Below are 14005 nucleotides of genomic sequence, written 5' to 3' on the forward strand. Positions count from 1 at the left end.
TGTTAACCTGGGGTGCATGCAATGAATAAGTACCTATTCTTTGTATATATGACTACTGGGAGACACTGACAGGTATAGAAGAGGAAATCTGAGTATAAAATACAAGTAAAGTAATCCAAAAATGTCAGATTGGATTTATTTATTTATTTTTTAAATAACCCAATCCAGTAGATCACTCATTACAAAAATAAATACATAAATCAGAGAAATCTGACAGAACCCTGATCATGATGTCTAAATTATCTAAATCTTTCTCAGCTTTGCCAAGTGAGTCACGTTTTTTTCTTGGCAAACTGAGCATCATTACTTTAACAGGACGTGAGGTGGTGTGTGGGTGCTGCTGCTGGTCAGGTGAGCAGTATCATCAGCAGCAGCAGGGACAGGAGTGTCGACTGTCAGCAGTGAGTGAGTGAGTGAAGGCAGATGAAGTGCTGCTGTTGGTCCAGCCCTCTCCACCACCGCAGCATCATCAGCAGCAGCAGCAGGATCTCAAGATGGTAGCAGCGCACACTTCTTCACACTCGTCGGAATCTGCCGAGTGGATGATCTGTCTGGATAAAAGGTAATCCGTGTACATCGTGTCACTGCGTAGCGTCTGAGGCCACTGTGCGAGCGAAGAATGGCGGAATAGTAACACGATTTTTTTGATTTTTCTATCTGAGCTCGGCCGATGTGTCACAGAAGAAGAAATCAAACATTAATGACGTCCCCATAGTTTTAATTTCCCAACAGGATTCAGACTTCTATCAGGACATCCTTCGCAGCGCCATGTGTAACGTGACTCCGTTCATATCGGCAGGGAACTGGATGGCCAGAGAGAAAAGCAGTCTCAGCAACAAGATTACCAACTTTAGACAGCGTCTGATATGTAAATGTACCTTCCAGCTGTTTGAATTAGACGCTGCTGTGATTGTTAGAGGGAAACACAGGGTGGTTCACATGTAAAACTGTCCGTGAGATGAATTTGGCTTTAGACTGAAGTCTGCTGCAAATCACCTGATCAGGTGGTGAAACTACTGCATGCACACCTGTCAGGAGCCACCAAGCAGCTGCAAGGGACTGTTTTAAAAGTGATCAGATTACAAGACCTGATTTTGATCCGTTCAGATAGACTACAGTGAGTGGTACATTTGTTTTCAGATAGGCTATTTATGGATCATCATCATCCTGCATCACCCCTGACAGGTGCAGTGTTGCACAACTGTAATGTAAATGTCTGTCATCCACAGCAAAGAACTGCAATGTTGTACTGTGATGTTCAAATTAATTCAAAACTGCCACGGTTAGTCGATTAATTGATTAGTCCATTGAAAGAAAGTTAATCACCATTGATGTTGATAATTGATTAATTGCTAAAGTCATTTTTCAAGCATAAATGTCAATCATCTGTTGGTTCCAGCTTCTTAAATGAAAGGATTTGCTGCTTTTCTTTGTCATTTATGACAGTAACTGGAGAGTCTTTGTGTTTTGGACTGTTGATTGCACAAAAGAAGCAATCTGAAGACGTCATTTTGGGCTCTGGGAGATCTTGATGGGCATTTTTCGACACCTAATAGACTTCTCTGTTGGGGACAGTGGCGGACTCAGGATGTTTGAGGGGCAGGGGCAAAGAAAATAAAAAGGGCACCAGCTGTGTGCTGGGGCACCAGCGCCTGGAAAGTTGTGATACATTTATAGTGAAGAGAGGGCACTTAACCACATCGAGTCCACTGGAAGGACACCCTAGTGGGTTGTTTTATCGACCATAGAGGCATCCAAGAGGGCACTTCCTGCCCCTAGTAAGACAGATGGCCAATATTGTCTGGCTGGTTATGCATTTCTTATTTTCATTTCATCTTGTTTTCATTATTTATTTATTGTAAACTAATTACTGAGATGCTCACTAGGGGAAGAAGGGCACTTGCAAGTGGGCAGGGCACTCAAGATGAGTAGGTGGCCAACAACTATATTGATGGGGGGGGCCCCCCCACTGGGCCCCCCTGCCAGAGACTAAATATTTAATTGATTATTTGTAAAAGTAATCAGCAAATTAATCAACAATGAAAACAATCATTAGCTGCAGCCCTATTAATTTAATTTCATTAGATTAAGTTTACTCCATTGTGGGATTTTGGGATAAACGTTACAATTTGAATTCACACACTTAGACTCAAGAAAGAGTGGAAAGTGAACATAGTGCTGCAGGTGTTGAACAGACAGGGATGTCGCACAAAGCTAAACTGGCTACTTGGATACACAGACTGAGGATGGAGCAACAAAGAAAGGGTCCAAAGTGCAGCAGCTAAAAGCAGCAAGGTGACGCAGTCTGCCAGGCGTGTTTGCACAGTGATATCCTCCACTTAGCTGTGCTGTAGAAGCCACCTGTGTCGCTCAAATCAAATGGATCTTGTATGAGTCACCTTTTCCCCTGCAACTACCTGCATGAACGCTTCACTTTAAAGTTTCTTCTACAGCAAAGTACAAGTCAGGTGCACACAAACACTATGTGTGTCACTTGTTTCATTATGAAACTGTTAGTTTTACCACAGTTTGATAGAGAGCTTTGGACATGCAGTAATATGTAATGTCACTCACTATGCGTCAAAGTCTCACACTCCTGTCCTCACTTGAACTCTAAATCAGCACCTTTTGAAAGATTTTCCTGGGTTGACTTGGTTGGTTTCCTAATAGACACCTTGGCTTTGAAACTCAGGCTCCCACACACCTCTCTGTTGCCTTGTTGTCCATCGATAAAGATACTTTAATGTTACTGCTGTGTGTTGAATGGTTGTCACGGAAAGCATAATGAGGAGGCATTTGCTTGCAAGCTGTTGCTCGGTGAAAACACTTTTATTGTACTGCGACACAGCGGGTAAAAAAGAATAATACATCATTTTCAGAGCCACGTGAAGCTATAGGATTGTTGCAGTGGATAAGCACGCACTTGTTTCCCTTTCTGAATTATTGATACTGTTTGGTTTTCATCTTTTTAGAGGATGGAGAAGGATTCAAAGGTGATGTAAGCTACAGTACAGCCACCCACATGTTACATCAGAGGCTCCTGATTCAGTGGAACAAATTTGGGGCAGTGCGATGCAGCTCAACCGAGGAGAAAGAGGGATCAAACACACACTGACACATCTGTGATGATGTGAACATTTTTTTGCCACAGTTGAGGCCACTCACATTGTTACGGCTCAGATTCTTTATGTAAATCGTCTCTTTTCGCATGATCCACTTGAAACAGTCAGTGAACAGCTTGTAGAGTATGGTTCAAAACTGTCAGTCTTCTCAATTTATATTCAAGGCTCTGCGTGGCTTTTCACAGTGAACTATTTACTTTTAAAGCAACAAAATGTAACTTCCTGGAGAAAGATAGTTGTTTGTTGAGTCTCATCTCAGACTCATCATCCACCTCATCCTCAGGTGGTCAGATTTCGGTTGGCGTCTGACTCAGTATTTGATGACCTGGGACTCAAGATAGACTCAACAATCAACTATCTTTCAGCAGGAACTTACACGTTGTTGCTTTAAAAGTCAATAATTCATGATGAAAAGCCATTGATATTGATGAATCAACTGATACAAGCACATGTTTTACCACAATTTCTCATATGTAATTAGCAAACACTTGTGACACGGATATGTCACGGAAGCAGGATATTTACAGTTTAGCGATAAACTTTACTGTCTGAAATGAAATCAATGCACTGACACAGTACAGTTCAGTGGGAATTTAATAATTATAAATTACCACAAGCATTTTCTTCTGGAGCATAATCTCCAACTTTCATATCGGTGGGTATCGGACAATTTACATGCCGAGACCGATGTATCTATGAAAGGGCAATATTGGCCGATAATATTGGCTAACCGATAAATTGTATGGGCTCTACTTTAATGTTTAGCTATTGACTTCTTAACACTGAAACAATACTTAAATACCAACCTAAAAAAATTTAAAGGATAACTCCACCAATTTTACACATTGAAGTGTGTTCACAGGTCTTGGGGAGTACTACTGCATATGTGAAGAAAGTAGCTAAAAGACTTTTGTGGCTCCAGAGGAAGCTGCATGTAATCTGACAAAATTGCCTCCAGTGATATCACTCATTGTCCACAAGTTGCATTGTGGGTAATGTAGGCAGCCAGATAAAATGCTCACAGGATTGGATTGGTTGAAGTGAAAAGTGTTGTAGCACAAACTTGCTTGTTGTCCGAGTTCATGAAAACTTCCAGGAGCCAGTGTTCCTCATACGTTCCTCCTGCAGAGCTTCAGATACACTCATGCTGTTCTGGCTGATTCAAACTCTGCAGATTATTATGTACATTTATTTAAGCAATTGCCTGTATAATATTGTTTTCCTTTTATTTCCCCAGACCAGCAGAGCGCTCTGGGGAAGACGTTGACATAATTCTGGCTCGTCTGAAAAATGTGAAGGCCTTCGAGCGATTCCATCCCAGTCTGCTGCAGCGGATATGTCTGTGTGGATTCTACGAGTGCCTGGAGAAAGGCATCACATGTAAGCCAAAACACAGGCTCTCAAACTGTCAACCTGGCAAAGAAGAGAGGCTAAAAGGATGTTTTTTAAAGACGTGTTGATTTTTTTGTGCTATTTAGTGTATCGCCAAGGAGACATCGGCACCAGCTGGTACACTGTACTCTCTGGTTCACTGGATGTCAAAGTTTCAGAGACATCAAGTTATCAGGTACGACTGATATGTTTTTCCAAACATTACATGATACCACAGTTGCAATTGAAAATGATGGGTTAAACCAAGTGGGACTTACAGATCGGAGTGACACTCTTATTTCTATACTGCCATCATATCAAGATCTGAATGACTGTATCAGTATAAGCCCCAATTGAAATTCATCCCGCATGTAGCAGCATTCACATCTAACCTCAAGCTGGTTTGGAGTGCGTGCTGCAAAAAGAATTTAGCTTATTACATTAAGAGACATTACTGAATAGTTTTTGATACTGCAGCTTCATGCACCGCAGTCAGTTTGTGTGGGTGCTGATTGGAGTAATGTCTGCAGATTGAAGTGTATCCGTCTGTCTGCCACAAGTGTTCAGGTGATTGCCTCTAGCCTTTGAGAGCACTGCTCCTCAAGGGCCTCACACAAAAGCCATTTGTGCAGCAGAATAATGACATTACATTACGATTGACACGCTTGTTGTCTGGCTGGACGTTTTATCCTTATGGAGGAATAATCCATGTGGAGTAGGGCTGGGTGATATGTCCTTAAAGGAGACACGCTCATTTTATAGTTATATAATTAAAGTGTAAAGTTATTTTATGATATAATTTTATTTTGGGTTCTTACTCGAATAAGTTTACTGGCTTTAATGCTCCAGAAACACATCAGTTTTCTCATTCTGCCCAGTCCTGCAGCTCTGTATTCCCCCTCTGTTTGAAACACTCTGTTTTAGCTCCTGTCTCTTAAAGGCCCACCCTCCCGAATACCCAGTCTCCTCTGATTGGTCAGCTCACACACGCCTGAGCCAGCACTGCTAACAACAACAAAGAGGCTGTGCTAAATCAAGTCTTAGGTGCCAAACTAGCTGCTAGACATAAATTATGCCAATGTGTGACAGGGTGATGTAGTGATGTCTAGAAGTCACGGAATTAAAGGCGGGACTACTGACGAGGCGTTTCAGGAGCAGTGTTTTCTGTGGGATAGAGGAGCTTCTGTTGGTGTGGACTTTGACCTTTTTAACTGTCAAGAGCTTTTACATGCACAAGAAACTAAATAACCGATGGAGGTAAGGAAAAAACAAAACAAAACAAAGAAAATCTCCTTTCTAATAATATTTTTAGGCTATGTGGCGATAGACAATATATATCTTGATCTTTTTAAATTTCCTCAAAACACCCTGTAAATTACCAAATACTTAGATATTGTGACAGTATTGTAGGAATGACTATTGGTACTTTCAAAAAATATGAACACTATGAGATTTTGGATGAATAATCATCAATAATGTGAAAAGAATGACTAAATGGGTAAAATTACATCATTTTACTGTAATGCAGCCTTTAAAATCAATAAAAGAAAACACTTAGGCCATATCAGGATGTAACGATATCCAAAAGTTAAGACAATATGGTCTCTTATCAAGATAATAATATATTGATATATTGTCCAGCCCTCATGTGGAGCACCATCTCTGTTTCTGATATAGGATGCTGTTACTATATGCACACTGGGCACCGGCACGGCCTTTGGGGAGTCGATCCTGGACAACACCCCCCGGCATGCCACCATTGTCACACGGGAATTCAGCGAACTCCTCCGCATTGAACAGAGGGAGTTCAGGTCTCTGTGGGAGGTGAGTGCCTCTGTCTGCTCCATCTGTATTCGTATCAGCCTCCAGCAAATCTCTGGCTACACTGAACTGTGTGACACATCTCTGAGCTTAACTCAAGGTAGATCTGAAAAGGCTGCGAGAGAAATATGACTAAGCAGGTCTTTTTGCCGTTTTGTTCGATCTGACTTCCTTTGAGTCAGAGGAGTAAAATAATCAAGATTCTGTGATGCGACTTGTTTTACATTCTTAAAGGAGCACTATGTAGTTGAGGGGAAGAAATTTTAATCAGATGGGAAAAATCTTCGTTAACCGATTTTTTTTTATGGCTGAATAAACTGAATAAACAAACTGATCTTAAAAACAGCACAATTTCATACTGTTTTACTTTGTTTATATTTGGCGGACCCTGCCACCTTTCTCGCTTCAAACTGTGTACTGGGGACTTTGTTTTCCTCTGAGAACAGCTTGTTTATTAAGAAATGGAAAAAATAAATATTTTTGTTTGTATTGTCTCTTTGTCAATATTATAAATATTTAAATTCTGTTTGAATTTCTTGGGCAGATCCTTCACAGCTGAGTGAGTCGGTTAAAGCCAGCGCACGTCTCTCTCCATTTATCCTTTAATTTCTGACCTAATGTGGGGGCTGCTTCAAGCCAGGGAACAGCCACCTGTCTTAGCTCGTTCTTGTTGGAATTTAAATGTGAAAACTATGACGAATTGAGCCGAACGCAAGCCAAAGCGTGGGCGGCTAAAAGGCAGAGATGGTGTCATTTGGATTAGTGGAGGCTGGATCGTGAAGTTATTGTTTTGTTGGCCCCCTGCAGGTATAACATGAGCTGTCCACTTATTATACTGTAACCTTTCTGTGTGAGCATTAGTGAACTCCTTCTGACCACTAGATGGAAGTGCAGCGCTGTGGATAAACAGATTCTCTCTGGTTCTGTGTTCACTGAGGACTTTATTGTATCCACTGACTCAATGTAAGAAAGACCCAGAGCTATATATCAGCTACATAATAAAATAGTTTATATCAACTGTAAGATGATACTAAAGAGAATGTTAGTGGATAAGCCAAAGGTAAGCTGGTCCCAGTGCACCGGTCAACCCTCCATCTCCTCCTCTGCTGGAGCTGCTGCAGTGGGCTGGTTTACTCAGAGAGAGACAGCCCATTTCCCTCCGGCACAGGAGGGCACAAGGGGCTGTTAAATTATGATCTGTGTGTGTGTCTGTGTGAGCGCATTGGACACTTAACCAGGCCTGGATGTAGCTCTGAAAGTACTACTATAGGCTGCACATCTCACATCTGCCCCGGGGGCGACCTCCTCAGTAAGGTTTGTTTCCGATGCGATTTTATGGCTTCTGATTGTTGTATTTTGTCATCAAACCTCTCTGGCTTCGGTTGCTTTGTAAAGTAGTGACACATTGTAAAGTAACTGTGTTAAGATGAAGTTTAGAAACAGATAGCGTGCTTCCTTTGGACATTATCTGGCATGGTTGCAATATTACTTTGTACAATCCTGGTATAAAGAAGGAAAAATCCTTATGGTATCACAAATTTTGAGTGTAGAGCAGCTCCAGTTTTGGTAATTGCATGTTATTGTATTTTTAAACAGTTTGGCTGACAGCATTGGGTAAATCATTTTCGATCTTGTGTCATTGTTGCTCGCGCAATTGCTTAAGGGACTGAATTAAACTGTCGGAGAGTCATTTTTCTGACAGAATTATCACTTGCTGTCTCATCTCTAAGGCCCCCAGCACTCAAAAATGTGCTTTGATTATTGTTACTTCATTCTGATGTTTGGCCTCCACTGTGCAGAAGTTTGACACTAGATGCACACTTTGATTTTGATTGATTTTCAATTTAGAATCAAAATCAATTACCGTCCACCTTACTGATATGGAAACTTTTCAAAGAGGGAGTAGATTTACCTTGAGGTGCAGCTGGTTTTGCAAGATGATGTCATCATGTGATCTCACAAACCCATCTTGCCAGGCTTCAAGCTATGTGCTTACAATCAGCGTCCTTTGAGGAAATACTGGCAGTTAGGGACGGCATAGATGGGCATAGATTAGATGTGATGACCAGCGAGAGAAGCTTCTAATTGCCTGAACAATGGTGGCTCCTCAAGAGGTTACCGTAGATGCTGCTAACATCAGTTACATCAGAGCTGGAGACTTTATTTCATTGAAAGAAGAGAAAAAAATTGCATTGAAGGCTTTTCTCCATGGAAAAGATGTTATTGCTCTTCTCTCGACCAGCTTCAGTAAGAGTTTGATTTACCAACTGGCTCTGCTGGTGCGAGCGCTCTCCTACTGTTGATCAGAATGGTTGAAGTTAGCCTAACAGACAGTGATAGACAGATGGTTTGTCCAGATATTTTTTAAAAATCCCTGCCCTTTTCTAGTTTCTAGTGGTGCCTTTTCAGATAGTTTTGTGAAAACTTGATTAGGAGTTAAGATTTTTTAATAAAATCTCATATATCAAGCACAAATAATCATTCCAACATTGGTATTTTAAAACACGGTTGGATTGACAAACAGGTTTTCCAAATGTGATTTTCACTTTATTTGCTCCCTGTAGTGTTTTCCAGATGTACCCTAAATCCATGACAATAACTTCCAGCATCAGCATCGGTACATGGATCCTCTGTTGTTGGATGTGCTGAGCTGGCATTGCCCCACAAGCTGTAACTGAAGGGCTATCAAGTCACTGTTCACATAATCAGCTTGTTGACAGATAATCATTACTCTAGCTTCCAGTATTTTACACTTTGTTGTTTGCACAACAGTTTCACCAAATTATTCTGCTTGGCACTCAGTTATTCTTCCAGGCATTGCCGCAATGCAGAAAAATTGCTTATGGGTAGGCCTATCTTGTTACTGGTGGCATCAGACTTCAGACATTGCCTGTGGCATGGACTGTGGCAGCTTTAGCACCTTTTGTTGTCCATGGAAAACCTTAAGCAGTATGAGATCTGGATTCTTACCGCTTACTGAAATACTCCCAGCCTCGACTGATACCGGCTGATATGGGGATACAGCAGAGGAGCGATGTTGAGGGAATTGTACCACCTAGCCTGCGTCAAGCTGAGGAGGAAGCCCCGAAACAAAGTGACACACCTCCTCCTCTTCCTCCCGCACAGATCTGTCCTACAGAACGCCTGTGGCTATACAAAACTGTGCCACAGTGAGCACAGCATTGCCCTAATGAACCAGGGGTTATTATTTATTCATGACTGGCCATGTCAATTATTCAGTGTATGTCCAGTTTGTCTCCAGGTTTTACTCTTTCTCCAAAAATCCTTATGGACGTTTGAGTAAATCAGAGATTATGTTGTGAGAGATAATGCTTGTTTACCATCTTCTTACCCGCTCCACTGTTGTTTCTGTGAAAGCTCAAATGTGTTCCAGGATTAAAGTTAAGTAAACGGAGGGAATCTGACAAATCATTATCATTTCACCACTTCCCAACTGATAAGCAACTGAAAAGACGATGGATAATGAAATCTAGAGGGACGTTGGGCCATATTTCAAGGTAAAACTGCATATTTTGATAACCTATTAGCTAACATTAGCATTCAGCCACTTCCTAGCTAACCTAATTGCTGGATTACATCCTGTTTGTTTCACTTCCATTTCTTAAATAAATGTGTCGAAGATATACATCGATATTTGAGAGTTAATTTCACCCCATTCCTATGGTTGGCTGTTGTCTATAACAGAAGCTAATGGGATATCAAATATGTTGTTTTACCTTGAAATATGGCCCAATGTCCCTCTGGATTTTCACTTTCCATCGTCTTTTCAGTTGCTGATCAATTGGGAAGTGACGAAATGATAACAATAAGTCAGATTCCCTACATTTATACGACTTTAAACCTGGAACACAACAGTAAGATATTTGAGTTTTCCACCCTGAGCTTCATGTCTGAGTGAAATACCAGCCGTGTCAATATGATCTATTGGAAGAGATGAAATGCATTTTCAATCAGGTTGAGAGTAGCTCAGTAAAACTTTGATAATACACTTATGAATTATACATTACTTATACACTTTGTGTGCATGTTAGCTCCACCTTGGGTTAACATTATGTGATGTAAATGAGTTTCCAGGAGGGACAGAAAACATGGCGAATGTATACCATATCAACACTATTGTAAGACCTTTTATGATTGGCCTGGAGTTACACATACATTTGGCCTAAGTCCAATTAAAAAAGTATCACTTACACCAATAATTGGCCTGCCTATTGTAGTCCGATCAGCACCAATTTTTCAGGACTATTGACAAAGTGTTTCAGGAGCAGTGTTTTTGAGCTTTTGTTGGTGCAGACTTGTCTTTCAAGACCTTTTACATGCACAAGAACACACTGAAGGAAAGGAAACAAATGAAACAGCATAGAAGGTCTCCTTTTAAAAGGGCACTGGGCATAGGGAAGCCCCACAGAGCACAAATATGCTGATGTACAGTATATTTGAGATGCCTGGAACCATTTTGTGCTCTTCAAAAAAAGTTTTATTCTGATTCTGATTTCGTATCACCTAAACAGTTAAATTTGACCCTCTGATCAGAATGATTTCACTCAGTTGATGAAATATCATTCGCGTAACACCAGCAAACGTTTCTAGCATGCGACTGCACCAAACGAGCAGGAAAATTATATCAAAACATTTGTGTTGTATTCCCTTATCTTTGCTCACAGAGTTGTTACATCATCAAAATCCCAGAATCTGAAATCCAAACTGTAAAATAAAACAGGACTCGTGGGAAACTGCAACTGGTCTTGTAGATTATTATCTGTCCAAGTGTTGCTTCTTAATTAAATTACCATTATGCGATTTCCTCTTCATTTGGCAGCGGGTGCTCCCCATAGAACAGAACAAGCCAAATTCCATTAAAAAATCTGCCACTTCAAAAGTGACTGTGCCATATCGGCCGATGTTTAATATATAGACAGATAATACACTTAGTATTATTATGTACTTGTGAAAACTTGTATGTCAAAAAAGTTATATTCTGATTAGATTGCTTTAAGGCATCTTATCACTTTATTTAGCGTTTCTGTAAACAGTTAAGTTGGACTGTTATTAGAATGATTTTAATCGCATTACATTGTCCATGTAACCGTAGCTAATGTGTCTTGCATGTGACTGTGGTGCAGGTACGTGTCCACGTGGCAAACTCACCGCATGTGTGAGTGTCTATGGGTGCCACTCATGCACGCAACTTTGTGATATTTATCTTCTCATGCTGCTGACTCCTACAACCGCCGGGAACGGGCAGCCGCGTGCTGTTTGTTTAACAGAGCAGACATGAGCCGAGCTCAGCACACAGGGCATGCTGACCGAAGCTTAGATGGCCTGATCATCAATTTGCTCTCGCCTTTGTTTCCTGCTTCCGATGGGCTCCGTGATTGAAACAACACAATTGTCATTTTTGTTTTTTTATGGTCGTAAGACGGCTCTCTGACAGCCACGTCAGCCTGCATGTGGCCTGGACTGACCTGCTTTCAATATCTGGAAGCTTTGACATTTTAGTTTAGATGTGACAAATTACACATCATAGGTTTCATAAGCATGCGTGCTGCACATGCTTTGAGAAACATAGTGTTATGAATGCTTTCATCTTTATGTATTGTGCATGCATGTTTAGGCTGGAGGCGTATCTGTTGGGTGCTGAGCAGAGAGAGTGTGCGGGGATGGGGGGGTGGTGGTGTGTCACTATCAAAAGTCCATAGAAGAAGCCTGGAGGGCAGCCAGTGGAGAAAGCTGATGAACAGGAAGTGGCAGGGACGCAGCGTGCCCTCTGGTGTCTGAGGATTGGGAGGAGGGGGGTAGGAAAAACAAGGCCACGTGGATCCTCTGGTGGTTCAGCATCCACATAGTGTGCCACGTCCAGGGCAAGATTTGCTCCAAGAGTACCGTGGATATGTGCGCCGAGTGAGCAGGAAGATTTGATCAAAATATTTGTGTTGTGTTCTCTTATCTCTGCTCACAGAGTCGCTACATAATCAAAAGCCCAGAGTCTGAACTCCAACCTGTAAAAAAAAAAAAACAGGACTTGTGGGAAACAGCAACTGGTCTTGCAGATTTTTATTAAATGCACAGTATTTCTGCCTCTAGAGGTCTCTCAATCAAAACAAAACAAAACAAAACCCGTAGGAGTTGTTGTCTTTATTGTCAAACAACCACCATTGCTGATGAAAATCAGTCTGACGTGACTCGGGCAGAAATGTTCAGGGATGCCATACGAAATTTTAAAGCACTATTATGTAGTACTTCAGATTTCTTTTGCAATTTTGGTGCCCCCCGCTGTGCAACGCTGTCGTTAATACAAATCCCATGTTTCTGTGACAGTTTGTCAGATGAAGTGTAACATTACGTGCTAACTACAATCAAAACTCTGCACATCATGACAATGTTTTGTCTTGAAATCTTACAGTACGTCTTGAAGTAAACATGCATGCCCAGGTTTTTTTGACACACAGCAGTCAAAGGCGCCCAAGTGCTGCACACTAATCAGAACTAACAGCACGACAAGCTAACGTAACGTGAACCAGAGACAATAAGAAAATGGTTGTAACATGCTAACAGCTAAATCTCTGTCAAAAATAGGCTGACTAGCCTTATGCTCAGAAACTAGCAAGTTTCCTCCTCTTAGCTTCGTCCATTAACGTCCTCTTCTTTTCTCTTCACCTCTGTCATGATGTCAACAGAGGCTGCTGGGACCGGTCTCATTACTAGCTTGCTGGCTTTAACCTAGCAAAGCTAACTTCTAGCTGCACTACGTGGCAGAACCGCGTTGCCTTAAAGAAACTCCATTAATCACGGAGAGTTGAGGCAGAGCAGCCGGAGGACATCAGAGGGAAAACCAGAGGACATTTTTCCATAAAATATAAACCATTCTCCGTGACAGTTGCTGCTGTGTGTGATGTACTGCCGTAAGCGTTACGCACTGTGATCCTACCCTCACTGAAGTTATGTTGTGCAGAAACAAAGTGAGACCGAGACAGAGAAACCTTTCACTGTAGTTAACTAATTAAAATGAAGCTGTTATTATATTGTAAAGCTGTTATTTCAAGGTAAAGTAGTGGCATCATTTTGCTTAAGTTTTATTAACGTTATGTTTAGTTACATTTACATTTTACTTTCCTCCTCACTTTTTGACTCTCTCCAATAAGTTATAGTCATTGTAACAGCTTTTGTAGGATTTATAAGAATTTAGTCGGATTTAGATGAAATTAAATTGATGAGGTAGAAAGATGCTGCAGCTGTAAAGTCACAAAACGGCAAACGGATTTCCTGAGTACAGAATAACGTGTCCAGTGGACATTCAGCTTGTATACAGACTAGATATCTCTCAGCTTTTGTCTTCCATATCAGAAATCATTGACTGTGCCCCTTTGCTGTGTGCCATCTCCTGTCATCCCACCAAGCTGCCAAAAAACCCCCAGAAGAAATCAACAATATCAGAAACATTTTTGCTGAAGTTGAACCTGTAAGTTAAACCACACCCACAGCATGTACGAGCTGACCAAACTAAATTCAAACAAAAAGGTAAATGTAAATCAGTGCTCATGTTCTCTGTCCAGGGCCTCCGTTTCCCTCGGTCCATCAAAATGACATCCAAAATACATTTTTATACATTTGCCTTGTTGTAAATGCGTTCCTGTTCAATACAAGCATTAATTCTATCAAATTGAGAATGA

The 14005-nt window shown here is 41.1% G+C and overlaps 1 protein-coding gene across 2 annotated transcripts in view; it reads left to right on the forward strand.

The window, feature by feature from the left end:
• Positions 1 to 374: 374 nt before the first annotated feature.
• rapgef4a (Rap guanine nucleotide exchange factor 4a) overlaps positions 375 to 14005 on the forward strand; it is a 44032-nt gene continuing 30401 nt past the window's right edge. For both annotated transcript variants that reach the window (XM_084361167.1, XM_084361168.1), the window contains exons 1-4: positions 375 to 562; positions 4360 to 4502; positions 4601 to 4689; positions 6171 to 6317. In XM_084361167.1, the coding sequence (XP_084217293.1) occupies positions 495 to 562; positions 4360 to 4502; positions 4601 to 4689; positions 6171 to 6317 (447 nt within the window). In that variant the 5' untranslated portion in view covers positions 375 to 494. The remainder of the gene's footprint in view (positions 563 to 4359; positions 4503 to 4600; positions 4690 to 6170; positions 6318 to 14005) is intronic.

The sequence above is a fragment of the Pagrus pagrus genome (assembly GCF_965226575.1).
Source record: "Pagrus pagrus genome assembly, chromosome: 9".
Taxonomy (NCBI): domain Eukaryota; kingdom Metazoa; phylum Chordata; class Actinopteri; order Spariformes; family Sparidae; genus Pagrus; species Pagrus pagrus.